The sequence below is a fragment of the Eleutherodactylus coqui genome, chromosome 4 (assembly GCF_035609145.1).
Source record: "Eleutherodactylus coqui strain aEleCoq1 chromosome 4, aEleCoq1.hap1, whole genome shotgun sequence".
NCBI classification, from domain to species: domain Eukaryota; kingdom Metazoa; phylum Chordata; class Amphibia; order Anura; family Eleutherodactylidae; genus Eleutherodactylus; species Eleutherodactylus coqui.
The window spans coordinates 268,844,092-268,861,424 of record NC_089840.1 but is presented as its reverse complement, the minus strand read 5'-3'; the positions used below and the strand labels follow the sequence as shown (position 1 = coordinate 268,861,424).

Genomic DNA, 17,333 nt, shown 5'->3' with positions numbered 1-17,333 from the left:
GTAACTACTATAATACTGCCTCCTATGTGCAAGACTATAACTATTATAATACTGCCTCCTATGTACAAGAATATAACTACTATAATACTGCCCCCTATGTACAAGAATATAACTACTATAATACTGACCCCTATGTACAAGAATATAACTACTATAATACTGCCCCCTATGTACAAGAATATAACTACTATAATACTGCCTCCTATGTACAAGAATGTAACTACTATAATACTGCCCCTATGTACAACAATTTAACTACTATAATACTGCCCCCTATGTACGACAATATAACTACTATTATACTTCCTTCTATGTACAAGAATAAAACCACTATAATACTGCCTCCTATGTACAAGAATGTAACTAATATAATACTGCCTCCTGTGTACAAGAATATAAGTACTATAATACTGCCCCCTATGTACAAGAATATAACTACTATAATACTGCCCCCTATGTACAAGAATATAACTACTATAATACTGCCTCCTATATACAAGAATGTAACTACTATAATACTGCTCCTATGTACAAGTATATAACTACTATAATACTGCTTCCTATGTACAAGAATATAACTACTATAATACTACTCCTATGTGCAAGAATATAACTACTATAATACTGCTCTCTGTGTACAAGAATATAACTACTATAATACTGCCTCCTATGTAGAAGAATGTAACTACTATAATACTGCCCCCTATGTAAAAGAATATAACTACTATAATACTGCCCCCTATGTACAAGAATATAACTACTATAATACTGCCCAGCTATGTACAAGAATATAACTACTATAATACTGCCCCCTTTGTACAAGGATATAACTACTATAATAATGCCCCCTATGTACAAGGATATAACTACTATAATAATGCCCCCTATGTACAAGAATATAACTACTATAATACTGCCTCCTATGTACAAGAATGTAACTACTATAATACTGCCCCTATGTACAACAATTTAACTACTATAATACTGCCCCCTATGTACGACAATATAACTACTATTATACTTCCTTCTATTTACAAGAATAAAACCACTATAACACTGCCTCCTATGTACAAGAATGTAACTACTATAATACTGCCTCCTGTGTACAAGAATATAAGTACTATAATACTGCCCCCTATGTACAAGAATATAACTACTATAATACTGCCCCCTATGTACAAGAATATAACTACTATAATACTGCCTCCTATATACAAGAATATAACTACTATAATACTGCCTCCTATATACAAGAATATAACTACTATAATACTGCTCCTATGTACAAGAATATAACTACTATAAGACTGCCTCCTATGTACAAGAATATAACTACTATAATACTGCTCCTATGTGCAAGAATATAACTACTATAATACTGCTCCCTGTGTACAAGAATATAACTACTATAATACTGCCTCCTATGTAGAAGAATGTAACTACTATAATACTGCCCCTATGTAAAAGAATATAACTACTATAATATTGCCCCCTATGTACAAGAATATAACTACTATAATACTGCTCCTATGTACAAGAATATAACTACTATAATACTGCCCCCTAAGTACAAGAATATAACTACTGTAATACTATCCCCCTATGTACAAGAATATAACTACTATAATACTGCCCCCTATGTACAAGAATATAACTACTATAATACTGCCCCCTATGTACAAGAAAATAACTACTATAATACTGCCCCCTATGTACAAGAATATAACTACTATAATACTGCTCCTATGTACAAGAATATAACTACTATAATACTGCCCCCTATGTACAAGAATATAACTACTATAATACTGCCCCCCTATGTACAAGAATATAACTACTATAATACTGCCCCCTTTGTACAAGGATATAACTACTATAATAATGCCCCCTATGTACAAGGATATAACTACTATAATACTGCCTCCTATGTACAAGAATATAACTACTATAATACTGTCTCCTATGTACAAGAATATAACTACTATAATACTGCCCCCTATGTACAAGAATATAACTAATATAATACTGCCCCCTAAGTACAAGAATATAACTACTATAATACTGCCCCCTATGTACAAGACTATAACTACTATAATACTGCCCTCTATGTACAAGAATATAACTACTATAATACTGCCCCCTATGTACAAGAATATAACTACTATAATACTGCCCTCTATGTACAAGAATATAACTACTATAATACTGTCTCCTATGTACAAGAATATAACTACTATAATACTGCCCTCTATGTACAAGAATATAACTACTACAATACTGCCCCTATGTACAAGAATATAACTACTATAATACTGTCTCCTATATACAAGTATATAACTACTATAATACTGCCCCCTATGTACAAGAATATAACTACTATAATACTGCCCCCTATGTACAAGAATATAACTACTGTAATACTGCCTCCTATGTACAAGAATATAACTACTATAATACTGCCCCCTATTGACAGTGTATAATTTTTCATATCTGGCAAGTTTTGCTATTTTAATCCAGAAATCGGTTGTGTCAGTAATTAACACCACATTACATAATCGCAAACATGAAAATGTAGTTTTATTTCACAGCTTTTATTGAGCTTCATACAGAACGCTGCTCACCCGAAGTATTGTATTATTATAAAGTATTATTTAATACCTCCTGTAGTCATTTGAACTTAGCAAAATGGCAAGCTGTGAATACGGTATCACAGCATATCGCCACATACTATCCTGTGGATGAGATCATCGGATTTGTGTTCTTTTTTTTTAAAACTACCGTATGTCTAAAAATAACGGCGGATTAGAAGTAGCAATAAAGTCCGCAGGTGGCGGGTCTAGGTGTGTGCTGCTAGAGGCAGTGACAAACGGCATCCTTACATAGATTGTTGTGCGCTGTCATCAGATATACATTCGGGAGAAACATAATAAATAGGAATAAAACTATACAGTGCAATACATAAAAGAAAGGGATATGAACGGCGAGAAACTGAACCTATCCCTGAGGGCACTATCACATCCAGGTAGGGCCCTTTTGTGGTATTGGGTCCTACTTGGAATAGGACAACCTGGTGTTGGTTCAGCCCACTCACCCCATAATTGCCAATGTTGTAGTTCCCATAAAGAAGGGCAAGACATAGAGGGTGCAGAAGTAACATTCACCCCTGGGCTTCGGGGTTAGGGAGGGACCAAAAGGGCGGACCAAGTCAATGAAATAGTTCAGAAGGGCCCCTGATTAACTTCATGATGGTCCTCTTGCCAGTAGGCTTAGTTTTGTAAGTAATTACCCACAATGGTATATAGTGTATGTATTGTATCGTATACCATTGTTGGGTAACGCTTTGCGCTTCAGCTGATATTACAGGACTGCATAGTTATCAACCCCTTCGTGATCACTGACGGATGAAGTACATTACTGCTGCCTAGGCTCTGTGCAGCAGCGACGTAAATGTAAGTCATCTAGTCCGCCAGCGATCACAGCCCCCGCACAGCAGGTAAAACACACGAAGCAACAATGTTGCAAATTGGTTCAGGTCCTGATGATGCCAGCACTAACAGCCAATCGCAGCACTGGGCAGGAAGGTTTGTATACTACAAACTTTCCCAACTTGTCAGCGCCTCATCAGTGTGTCCAGCGTGTCTTCTTCTCTTTTCCCAGCTCTCCTGTCAGTGTGAGAAAGGAGGAGAGAGAAGAACACAGTGTGTAAATTGCCACACATTAACCCCTTCCATTCTACATTAACCACACACTATCTCCTGTCATACAATCACCTATACGATTTAGTTAGCATAGGAGATTGTATAGTGTAGCTGTCATTTTTTATTACTTTATCTAGTAATAAATTAAATTAGCTGATAAAGGGGAAAGAGGGGGGGGGGGACTCTGATTGGAAGCTTCTTCTGTTACATGGAGTCCTATGAGGTTCAGATCTGGAGGACTACCAGCTTCTAGTGCATACCTATCACAGAAGTTGGGAAGTCATCTCTAAAGTAGGTAGTAGACACCTCCTTCAAAGGGTTTGAGAATCTTCTGATATCCTCATTGTATATAGTCCCTTGTGTATGTGACCTCTAATCCTATGACTGTTCCATGTAATCTTGAAGAACTGCTTCTTCTTGCATAACGAGTCAATGACTTCACCACCACCATTGCTGCTTGGCTCTTTACCTTTGTTGTCTTCGATCATCATCTAAGTGATGGTTTGTCCTCGTATTAATAAATTGCATGTTGGACTTGATTTGCTTGCTGACCACTTTGCTTGTTTGCCTTCTCTCCTTCCTTGTTTATTATTTTAGTCTTCGAGTCTGTCGAAGAGGAACACAACACAACTTGTCATGAGCATCAAGCGGTCCATACCCTACACTAGATTCCACCAATGTTTCCTCAGCATTCTGAAAGGAGACATATCTGGGCCATGAACATGAGATAAATTGGAAATTTCAATGCAAAATGTCATCAGTCATTCAATTTTAGGATGTAATAGGATAGATTTAAAAATACCGGGTCCTGGGTTCACCCGAGTTTATGGAGAGAGGGCTTGGGACTTTATTAGCAACTGATATATACAGAATATCCATCTGAATTCATTCTGTTCATGGAAATCATTCTTTTCTTCCTCGTCACCATTTGACAAGCTCAAAAAGTAAAAAATCAGTGCCAGCCATTGGTTACATGGCATCCTCTGTAGAATGTTTTTTGCACCCCCCCCCCATCCATAAGAAAAAATATAGTAAGCTGTTTGCCTTTATTTTCCTTGTGCAGCAAGCAGCTAGATAGCAGCAAACCCAAACTAGAACAACTCAGTGAATAAATTCAAGAATCAGGCTCAGAACATAAATACAGCACCGGAACCAAGCTCAGAACATAGATACAATACTAGAACCAAGCTCATAAATATAGCACCAGAACCAAGCTCAGAACATAGGTACAATACTAGAACCAAGCTCATAAATACAGCACCAAAAACAAGTTCATAACAAAAATACAGTAGCAGAACTAAGCAGGTGTGTTTCACCAATGGGCTGACAGCAACAACTGAGAACATTATAGGGAAGGCGAACAGCCAGGAGAAGAATGATTCATTCAGCTACACAAGACGCTAGAGGATTAAGATCATCTGGCTAGATGGACCAAAAAGGTGGTGGTGGGGGTGATCGCCCCAGCCTACATCTATTTGGTGTCTCCTCTGAAAGCCGGCTGCCCATCCCCTGAATGAATTGAAAATAGTATAAAAGAATAAAATACAAAAAAGAATAAACTCAGTTGAGACGTTTAATAACTTTGGCCTTCCAGTACTTACAGGGAGAAAGTGGCAGCACATCAGTGGAGTTGTCTCACCGGAGACATCCCCTTTTAGAAAGAAGCCATCGTGATGATCAGCTGACTTTGTCAGCATAAAGCCACAGCTCATCAGCATCAGGCGGTATTACAAATGAGAGGCTTTCAGTTATGGGTCATAGAGGGGGTCCCAAGTGGAGGGCCACCCTTTATGATGTCACTATGTACTAATAAGGGTATAGAAAGTGGTTGTCTTTAGGAGATAACTGTCAAAAAGTTTCTTATAGACTGCAAAAAAATTACTCCAAGCAGTCGTCCCGTCTGGACCTTCCCTGTACCGTCATAAAGCAGCCTTCTGGTTTGGGAAGAAAATTTTGTCCAGGGAACGTAGGGAGCAGTTATACTACCTGATGTTGGTCTTCTGTGCCAATGCCCCTCTGATCTACGGCTTCTAGATCCCATTTTCAGCCATCCATATGGCCAGCACAATCTTCATACCACCTAATCCTCAAAGTGCATTGGTAGTCTTAAACTACCTGCTCTCTGATTGGCCTGCACTGCTCACATGATCATCATTGGCAAGTGAGAGACTAGTGCATAGTGTGTATTAGCTTAATAGATAATTGCTGTGACCATCTCGGATAGTTACAAACTGAATCCCAAACCAGTGAATTAAAGGGACATCAGCAGAAAAGAACGACAGCAGCTAATATACTCTCCCCTCTTCAGTCTTGGGATGGAAATTTGGGCCCAGAGCCGGAGGACTGCTTTAAGCCACACGGATGTCATAGAGGGGCTCAACATTGATGCCAGAGCAGAGAGATAATTGGAGACCTTTTCTTAGACTGGTGCATCTGCTCTTATGGAGAACCAGCCTGAAAGTCGTGTAACATATGGCATAATCCTCAACATGGCATACACCTGTGGGGTGCAGGAAGTCTGGCACATATGGCCCCTCCTAGGAAACTGGCCACACCTACTGCCATGTCACCTGAAAGCTCAATATTAACATGATATTACAATGCCCACATAATACCGCGTCCCAGTAAGAATGACTACATAAAACTGCCATGTAGTGCACAAGAGTAGCTTATAATTGACTGCTCTGCCTTCTGGATGTGCCATCCGGGCAGCCTTTAGGTACATCCAGCTCTTCTACCCCAACCGGACAAAGCCATTTTATCATGTAGCCACCGCACGAAGAAATAGCACCACAGTTGTTTGTTGGCTGTTTCTGGTACTGCAGCGCACCTTCACTGAAATGAATGCAGCTGAGCTGCAATACCACATCCGACCTGTAGATAGAACAACATGGCTGCTTTCTTCTGGAAACAGCGCTCCACATAATTCTGGAGCCCCTCCTCTCTTATGAAAAACAAAACGATCATATTTCTAACTTCATGACAAGTTGTTTTGTGTATTTTTTTTTTTTTTTGAATTGTCTTTTTTATTTCTACTTTTTCTGGGAATGTAAAAAAATGTCAATTCTGCATGAAGCGCTAAAGCCTGAATATAGCATTTGCATCATTTGTACTGAAACATCGATGATGAGAAAATACAAGCTGCTTCTGTGTAGAAAGAACAGACTTAAAGGCGTGCAACATTAGAGAATCATGGCTACTCTAGTCCAAAAACGGAGCCACAGCTCTCCACAGGTTGTGTTCGGTATTACAGCTCAGTCCCATTTGCTTCAGTGGAGCGGAGCTGCAATACCAGACACAGCCTGTGGACAGGTATAGTGCTGTTTCTGGAAGAAAGCAGGCATGTTTTTTATCTTTTTCTCCTTCAGAACCCCCTAAAGGAGTTGAACAATTGTAAACTATTTATGACCTATCCACAGGGTAAGTTATCAATAGTAGACCAACAAGGGTCCATGGCTTAGGCCTTCTCCAATCAGGGGTTTACAAAGTCAGCGCACTTGTGCACTGAGCCAATTTCTACAGGAAACAGACAGCTCTATTCTTCCTGCAGTGGCCAGGTTGGGTATTGCAGGCCAAATTCCCATTTTTTTTCAATGGGAACTTTGCCTGCAATACCAACCTTAGCCACTGCAATGGGAACGGAGCTGTCTGCTTCCTGCAGAAATTCACATGATTACAGAGGCCCAGTGAACAGCTGATCTGTGGAGATCCTGGACAGCGGACACCTTAGGATAGGCAATGAATAGCTTTCAATTGAACAACTCCTTTAAAGCACACATAATAAAGTGAATTTCTATTGACTAAACCTGACTGCAGATATTAAAATTTAGGATTTTTACAATATATCTTCATTACCTTTTTGTTATCTACTACACTTTTTTTCAAAATTTGATTTGACCCTCTGCTCTGTGGAATAAAACTTTTTGTTACCTGGAGCCTGTCAGCAAGCAGACTATTAAGGATATGTTCACATGGTTGACTTTGGGGCTGATTTTCATATGGAATCCATGCCCAAATGTTCTTATAATACATTTAACAGGTGTCTGACAGCTCAAACTCCCAGTCCAGACTGCAGGCATGATGTTGTAGAGCAGGAGGAGCTGAGCGGATTGATATATAGTTTTATGGGGAAAGAGTCAGTAGGACTTGTATTTTAGTCATTTATATCTTCTCATTCTGAGCTGAACAGTCCAGTGGGCGGAGCTATCAGTGATTGACAGCTACCTCAGTACCGCCACCGATAGCTGTCAATCACTGATAGCTCCGCCCACTGGACTGTTCATCTTAGAATGAGATATAAATGGCTAAAATACAAGTTCTACTGATTCCTTCCCCATAAAACTATACATCAGTCCGCTCGGCTCCTCCTGCTCTATAACATCATGCCTGCAGTTTGGATTGTGTGTTCAAGCTGACAGAATCCCTTTAAACCCAGCAGTCACAGCCCAACTAAGATCATTATGCATTCAAGGAACTGAATTAAAAAATATAATAAAACAGATCCGTCAGCAGCAACTTGTTGATGGTTTCCATGTAGCAAAAATGTAATGAAGATAGCGGTAAATTGCAAAGATGTGAGATTTGCTGAATATAAAAAGACATGATCTCATGTAACAATTTTAGCCTTGTTGCCTATAGCAACCAATCATTGTAGCATTCATGCTTCTTGAGCAGCCTAATATATAGTACTATGTTGTAATACTATACAGAAACGGCTTGGGCTTTATGTGTAAATGCTTTATTATTAAGTGGATTATCTAATAAACTGTCCAAATCTCAAGACACATACTGTATATACACAATGCCGAAGTACATTCCCATTGATGTGAATGGGACTCAGCCTGTAGCACCGCACCGAGCCATTACACAATGTAGGGATTAGAGATGAGCGAACCTACTTGGCCACGCCCCTTTTTCACCCGAGCGCCGCGATTTTCGAGTACTTCCGTACTCGGGCGAAAAGATTCGGGGGGGGGGCCGTGGGTGAGTGGGGGGGAGAGGGAGAGAGAGAGGGCTCCCCCCTGTTCCTCAGTGCTCCGTCACGCCTCCCCCCGCCCCCCCCCCCCCCGGCGCCCTGCGAATCTTTTCACCCGAGTACGGAAGTACTCAAAAATCGCGGTGCTCGATCGAGTAATTACTCGAAATGAGTATATTCGCTCATCTATAGTAGGGATCTGTCTGCTTCCAGCAACAAAGCAGCTCCATATAATAGACCACCAACCCCAGCGATCTCCTGGCCGGTGGCAGATCCCCACCAATCAGCTGCTGATGACCTGTCCTGAAGACGGGCCATCAGTCTTGGGATAATCCCTTTAAGTAAATATGGTCTCTCGCTGCAGAACCCCTAAAACAGTAGTAAAATAAGTGTACAACACATTCTGTGAAAGTTGCAGGAGGGTGTATAAGTTAAGAAATGACATCCATCTGACCAGCCATCACAGGAAAAAATAGGCGATATATATTTTTTCCCACTACAGATTTCTATTAAGAGTATAATAGTAAAATAAAGTAATTCAGCATCTAATGTCAAAGTTGACCCTCATCTGGCCAGCCAAGCAGAAAACTAAAGGGAAGATTCCCTAAAATGATAGTAAAATAAAAGTATACCATATCCGTATACCAAAAGTTTAACATACCCTGTCAAAGTTGCAGGAGGACGTACAAGTGGATTAATGACACTCATTTGAACACCACCTCAGATGTATTGACAACCGGGCCTATTTACTTAGACCAGCATTTCAGACTCCGGTCAAAGTAAATTCTACGCTAGCTATGAGCAATAAGTGTATTAAAAGGCACAAGCCTCTTGATACATTTGTCTCACCTGGCAGCATTTCGGTGCACCACATGAAAATCCATGCCTGCTACTAGCGGGAGTAGGTTATTGTTATAATCTGCGTCAGTTCCTGGTGTGGATTCGAATATATATGATGGGCCATGTGTGACCCCGCCTCCTAAATCTGGGCCATTCACATTTTCTTTAAATAGTCAGCCATGGCGTAAATGTACGGAAATCTGCAGTTTTAGCATGTGCACCAAAATCTAGCGTCCAGGACATAAAAAACAGTCCCCCTTGTTTTTGCATTGCAGCTTCCTTTTAATAACCTGATAGTAAAATAAAGTGCTTGAACATATAATGTCAAAGTTGCAGGAGGGACGTTCAGGCTGATCTAAGCAGCCACTTCAGAAAACTAATTACAATCAAGATGTTCTCCTATTACGGATTCAATGATAGTAATATGAAACCAGTTAAAGGGATTGTCCAAGCTTAGAGACAAATGTCTGCTTAAAGGGATTGGGCATAGAGATGAGCGAGCCTACTCGGCCACGCCCCTTTTTTGCCCAAGCACCGCGATTTTCGAGTACTTCCGTACTCGGGCGAAAAGATTCGGGGGGCGCCGTGGGTGAGTAGGGGGTTGCAGTGGGGAGTGGGGGGGAGAGGGAGAGAGAGAGGGCTCCCCCTGTTCCCCGCTGCTACCCCCCGCGCCGCCACGCCTCCCCCCGAATCTTTTCACCCGAGTACTGAAGTACTCGAAAATCGCGGTGCTCGATCGAGTAAATACTCGAAACGAGTACCTTCGCTCATCTCTAGTTGTGCACTATTAGAAAATCATTTTTATCCAAAAACAGAGCCACAACTGCCTACAGGTGGTGTCCGGTATTACACCTGAACCCCATTCATTTCAGTGGAGCTGAGCTGTAACACGGGGCACAACCCATGCACAGGTATGGTGCATGTTCTGGAAGAAAGCAGCCTTAACAATCCCTTCTAGCATATTGTGTAAAAGTAGCAGGAGGACGCACAAGCTGGTAAATGACTTTCATCTGACCAGTCATCTCAGATGAGCAAATTAGTGAAGGTGAGCAGTGAAAATGTTCTCTCATAACAGATTCCCATTATCGATAATGAAATAAATTGATTCAATCTATTATGTCAAAGTTGCAGGAAGACGTAAAAGCTCCTAAACGATGTTTTATTAGATAATCCATACGATGCATGTACTTTGTGTTACATCGCAGTGCTCCCTGCCTGTTTTTCACATTTCACTGTCCTGCTGATTTGTCACTTAAACTTTGCTTTGTTCTGGTGAATTTCAGGGAATGTTCCCAGCCAAAATAAAAAAGCTTTTAAGCAACGAATCCTCAAACTGTTACCCTGCTGCGGTCCTAAGGCCACTCCCTCAGTCAGTGAAAGCAAGTGACCACTTTCTCATTTACTTTGTATGTTTGTGCGTCCGACTTGTGTTAGTTACCGTATCATTGTCAGAAATGTAGCCTTGCAGGGCAGTGCCACTGTTAATATTGATGGAGCATCCGTTACACGGTGAGGATGGTTTTTTATAGGCTTTGCTGAACACCATAGTCTGATTTTCATGCCCATCATGCCTCAGGATGGAGCACAGGTTTTACATTTTCTTAAGCATGGGAGGAGGTTTCTGTTGTGCCCGCCCCTGCTGAGTAATGAGCTATGGACAAGAGGAGTTGGGGAAAGGGGAGTGACGATTCTTTTAAGCTTGTTTCTCAACTGGAAAAGGGGACTCTGAAGGAAGCGGAGGAGCACTGTTCACAATTCAAAACGTAAAGTTGTTCTCTGGGGGATGGAGGGGAAATGTCTCAGGAGTATCATTCCAATGAATCATAGAATTCACTTACAAGTTGATAGAGTTGTCTTCAATGGAGCCCCTATGTCATAAGTCCAGGATCCACAACACTAATCTATATAGATAGAGAGATATGAGAGAGTGAAGGTGCGTTTAGACGGAACAATTATTGTTCAAACAAGCAAAACTGAACACTAATCATTCAGTTTAACTGCAGCCAATGGCTGAACGGCAAACAAGAATCGCGAGATTCTCGCTCATTGTCCAATTTCAGCAGTGGCTTGTTCACTTGTTGGGCGCTTTAAATATTGCTGGTTCAGTGATTCACATAGGAATGTTCAAATGGGAAGATGCAATAATACCTCGGCAGCGCCACCTATTGAAAGGCAGCATTCCTGCAAATTAATGTAAGACTTTTTAACAAGCCTGGTAACAATGTCTGGGAATTGTGAGCCAAAGCGAGAACAACCATACACAGACAGCTGTTTTGGGTGATTTCCCCTCATCAGTGTGTAGCAGGTCTCTGGTTTGGCTAGTGAGAAGCCTTTAGACGTGGGTCGGGAAAACTATTGTTTCTTCTTAGGGAGAGCACTTATAAGGCCACCCATGCTCTTCTGGGAAATATGCAAATGGGAAGATGGAACAATACCTCTGCAGAAGAAACGATGCCCTTCTTTCTGTATAAAAAGAGCAATGGATAAATAGAAAGATGTGAGACATCGGAGCATAATTTGTAATGCTGAAAAAGACATATGTCTATACAGTTCAGCCTATGATCCTACATTGTTGATCCAGGAGTTGGCCAAAAAAAACTCCATGAGGTAGAAGTAAATTCCTTGCCAACTCCTAATCTGGCAATCAATAACTCTCTAGATGAAGGATCCTTCAATAGATAGATAGTATCAGGCACACAGATGTGGATCCGCCCTGTCACACACGGGTTTGGCTGTGGGATATCTGAGGTGGCAATGCAACTGCAGAATTGAGCGCACCAAAGTGGGTGAGACCACAGGGATTGTAAAATGGTTGTCACGGGTGGCTGTGCAATCCCTCCCGACAGTGGTGATAAGGGATAAACAGTTGTTTTGTCACGGGTGACGCCAGTACTCCAACCTGAACGCCCAAGTCTAAAGATGATGGAATCACTTAAGACGAGTCAGTAGCTTGTTTTAGCAAAACTGGGAGCATGCAGATTTACTGAAGCTTTTGATGATAACAATTGGTAATAGCAAAAAACTTTGCAGCAGTAAAGACATAGCAGAGCTAACAGTAATGCAGGAATTGAACACGTTGAACACTGTAGATTTATACTTGCAAACAACAATTCCTTCAACACTCTCTCTCTATTCTTCTAGGAGTAACTCAGTAAGATGCCCCTCAGTGCTAGTTAGCTGGTGGGTTTACTGAACATATAAGATGCAGGTGTCGGATGGGAGTTAAAGATGGCCGCTGACTAATCCTTGCTTTGAATTCAACGTGTAGTTACATTCACTGTTTTGTGGAACGCTGGCGTCCAACTCAGATCTCCTCACTGCGGCACAGACAAGGGAGTGGAAAGGAACTTCGCTACCCTTGCTAGACGTGTAGGAAACACTGCACACACGACTGGCTTGCTAGCACTCCTCCTCTCTGACCACGGCTACCTGCATACACCTTTCTCTCCGACTCATCACTCCTCTCTCTCCACACTGAGTCCTCCTTCACTTCCTCTCTCAGTTCCCACACTTTCTCTTCTCTGCATAGGAACCCATGTAAAGGTTTCCCCCCTCCCCCCCCCCCTGTACCCGCTCACCAATGAGTGGAGGTGTGACGGACAGCCAATAGGTAACCAGCTGTTTGCCAACACTAAGCTCTGAGCTCAGGAAGGGGAGAAACTGGGTTTCTCTGACACGCGGCACCTTCTATGCTTAAGAGAAGAGCATAGACAGGTGGGACAGGACAGAAGTTGATGTGACTATACTGGAGGACCCACTGGGGCACTACAGCAGCACCTGGGGAACTCTGGTTATTACATTTAATACCTCCAAGCGGGATACCATCTTTGCTATGGGGTCCTCAAGTCATTATACAAATAGACCGGGTTATGTGGCTGTTGACAGTATACTGAGTCAAGGCACAGTACCTGAAGATCTGAACAGAGGCGTAGAGAAGAAGAAAGCTGAAGTCAGGACTGGCAGATCAGGTGCATAAAGAAGGTTCAAGACGAAGATCATTATAGGCAGCAAACAGAAGTAGAGTCCAAAATACAGAGCCGAGGTCAGGGAGCACAGAAGTCAGAATAGTCAAAACAGGCACTGGTCAACTCTAGGAATACACAGAACTGGGGCTTTATCACAATAGCTATGAGACCAATTGCTTAGGCATCCACCCTAGGGTGTGGATGCCAAATATAGCAGGTGCAGGAATGGGAATGGTTTAGGGAACACACGTAAACCTTTTAAGAGAGGGGATGGGAGCCCTATAGGCAGACACCAGAGAGCAAGCAGAGGAAGGAGCACGTCAGCAACCCCTAGTGGCAATTGGAGCAGGTGAGTGGCGAAGAAAGCGTGGTGTGACAATAGATGGATATTAGATACATATCTAAATAGCTAAGATATAGACAGAGAGATTATATAGATCGATCGGTTCTCCAATGTATAATCACTTGAACTCCTTTTACAGGATATTACTGGTATCACATGTTCTTTGCCTTTTCTTTGAAGTTGTTGCCATTCATAAAATCTTATTTACTCGTTTGATTAATATGGAATTTGCTATGAGCTGATTGGGCAGGTTACACTACAAATTAGCCGACATGACTAAGAACAGCTTCAATCCCATTTAATGAGAGATTAATCCTCTGAGAGCGGGCCGGAGAGGTGTAGGATTCTGGGTCAAGCTGCTCGTGTTACCATGTAACTTGTTTAGATCACACTCCCTGGCAGACACTTCAGGAGGTTTAGTTAGATATTATGTTTCCTGCCCGCAGCACATGGTCAATAGAAAAATGAAATGATTTGAAAAAAATGGCTTCTACCTCATTGTGTTTCTTGCTTTCCTCTGGATCCGCATTGGTGGGCTGGGTAATATGCTGATTTTGGTCGATATATGTCTTTTTTTCAGCCTAACGTACTAGGTAACTAAATATGTATTAAATATTAATTAAATAATATGCTTTGCTAGATCTTTTTAATTAAATTTTAATGTCTTGAATTTAGAATTTCAGAAAATAATCTGAGCTACAACTTGTGTTTTTTTCCCTTAAATTTCTTTTGGCACTGTTAAAATGTAACATTTTAATATATTTTTTTTTACCAATCTACATTACACCTTCTTTATACAGGGCCCCAAATTGAGTCACAATAAACACCAGTAAAAGTCTATGAAGGCCAACTATTGCTTCTATGGGAGAATATCTCCATAATGCAGAGCACCGTATGGAGGTACAGATAGTACCTACAGCTCTGTAGTACCCATAGAGAGCATGAATGGAGTTGAAAGGCCTAACTTTTTTTGCCTCTGTAGACTTATAATGTGTCTGTTAGGTTGCTGTAGGTTGTCTGATTGCTGAAAAGTAGTAAAAACCTTATAAAAAAAGAACTAATGCAAGTGTGAAGAGTCTTAGTTATATTTCTATGGCTAGCTGGATAACATTCAATCTGGTGGTCAGACCATCTTTTAGGGAATGACATTAAGCTAGTTGGCAATGCCTTCCAACTGTCCAATTTTAGAGGTGGGAAATGGACCTAGAGGGGGCAGGGTCTAAATAAATGGATGTTTGTGGGGGCTAAGTAGTCCTGCAAATGGGGATTGAAATGATATGTTATGCCGGTGTAGGGGTTGTTTACCGTATCCAGGAATACTTACAGTTCGATTTGTGACGGGTTCTTTATTGTACCTAAACTATTGTAAATTCATGGAAATATTTATCATAATTCTAATATGTCATCTCTTCTCCGTGGTCTTGCAGACAGTGTAGAGGATGAGTTTGAGTTGTCCACCGTTTGCCATCGTCCAGAGGGACTGGAGCAACTCCAAGAACAAACCAAATTTACCAAAAAAGAACTTCAGGTTCTCTACAGAGGCTTTAAAAATGTGAGTATGAGCCAAGGGAGTGGGGGGTCTACGATGTGTTACCCATCATGTAGTCTTCTGGGATACTCGACTCCTAAGCTGGTGTATCTAAGGCCATCATGTATGATCCTGTCTTCTGATCTACGCTTATCATATGTAATATTGTGCTGCCAAGGCAATGTATTTAAGCCTATCGCATGATGCTGGCTTGATGTACAAGGGGGGTACCCAAAAGAAACAGGAATCTTCTGGTGGGCAGGATGTTACTAGTACAAACTGAACAACGTGCAGCTGGGAAATTTAGTTTCCTTTTCCTCTGCTTAAAGCACTTGTAAAGAAAAAAAAAGTTGCACAGAGCGAGATCGGGTGAATACGGAGGGTGAGGCGAGGGTGTCATGCCGTTTTTCGGCAAAAATTGCTTAACTCTCAGCACTGTGTGGACAAACAGGTGACTTCTTTTTCTATCATGACAACGCACCTACCCACACAGCGCTGAGTGGTAAGCAAATCTGGATGAAAACGGCATGACACCCTTATCTCCCCTCCGTATTCACCCGATCTCGCTCCGTGGAACTTTTTTTTCTGACTGCTTTGAGAAGTGGAAAAAGAAACTAAATTTCCCAGCTGCACGTTGTTCATCTGAGTCGGCCATCAAAAAATAGGTGAAAAACTGAAGAACTTGTTAATAAAAATAATCACTGGTGCTAAACACAACCTTCCCCAACATCAGCTGGTATACCGCCGCAGAAGGGTTCTGTGGACATTTATCACAACAGAAGCCTGTACTAGTACCCCCTTGTATCTTAGTCGGTCATGTATAATACTGCTAGAGACCTGCATCTAAGCATATCATATGTACTACATTCTGATGTATCTAATCCTATGATGTGTGATACTTTTTGTTGAGCTGTATAACTAATGGTTTGTCCGCTTCCGTGCTCAGGGGTTCTGTTTTCATACTCCTTTTGGAAAAAAATGTCATCCCATGGCTAAAAGGGGAACCATCACTCTTGGAACTAAGTAACATAGTAACATAGTTCGTAAGGCTGAATGAAGACATTGTCCATCTAGTCCAGCTTGTCTATCCTCCTGTGTTGATCCAGAGGAAGGCAAAAAAAAAAAAACAAGAGCAGGAGCCAATTAGCCCTTTTTGGGGAAAAATAAATTCCTTCCCGACTCCCTAATGGCAATCAGACTGTTCCCTGGATCAACCCCTAATAGTTCCTACCTACCTGTATACCCGGATTAACAATTAACCTAAGATTTATATCCTGTAATATCCTTCCTCTCCAGAAAGACATCAAGTCCCCTTTTAAACTCCTCTATGGATTTTGCCATCACCACTTCCTCAGGCAGAGAGTTCCACAGTCTCACTGCTCTTACAGTAAAGAACCCTTTTCGATGAAACCTGCTTTCCTCTAGATGTAGAGGATGCCCTCTTGTTACTGTCGCAGTCCTGGGTATAAACAGATCCTGGGAGAGATCCTTGTATTGTCCCCTCATGTATTTATACATAGTTATTTGGTCGCCCCTTAACCTTCTTTTTTCTAGAGTAAATAATCCCAATTGTGATGCCTCTCTGGGTATTCCAGTCCCGTCATTCCATGTATCATTCTACAGACCCCACTGACTATAAGCGCGTCCGCTCCATTTCTCAACGAGCTTCCAGCATTTTACAGGATGAATTAGCGCAGCATGCTACTCTGTTTTGTTCTGTTTTGAAACGGAATTCAGTAACAGAGGCTCCAAAGAGAAACTCCAACGCTGATGTGAACGAGCCGCAAGGCCGTCATGTGCGATACTTTCTCAGACACGTAGATCTGGACAGCGCGGTTCCACCTGACGGCTCATTATGTAGATGATTCAGGGTCGCAGAGGGCTCTCATTTTTTTCCTCTATGATCCTGGAAAGCTACAGGCTCTCGTGTCCTCTGGTGAAACAGAGCTTACACTTTAATACTTAATTACCTAATCTACTAATG

The 17,333-nt window shown here is 41.5% G+C and overlaps 1 protein-coding gene across 3 annotated transcripts in view; it reads left to right on the top strand.

Annotated features, from left to right (window-relative positions):
- The window catches only part of KCNIP2 (potassium voltage-gated channel interacting protein 2), a 452,295-nt gene that overhangs the window by 396,110 nt on the left and 38,852 nt on the right, over positions 1-17,333 (top strand). For all 3 annotated transcript variants that reach the window (XM_066598876.1, XM_066598878.1, XM_066598877.1), the window contains exon 2: positions 15,249-15,373. In XM_066598876.1, coding sequence (XP_066454973.1) covers positions 15,249-15,373 — 125 coding nt within the window. The remainder of the gene's footprint in view (positions 1-15,248; positions 15,374-17,333) is intronic.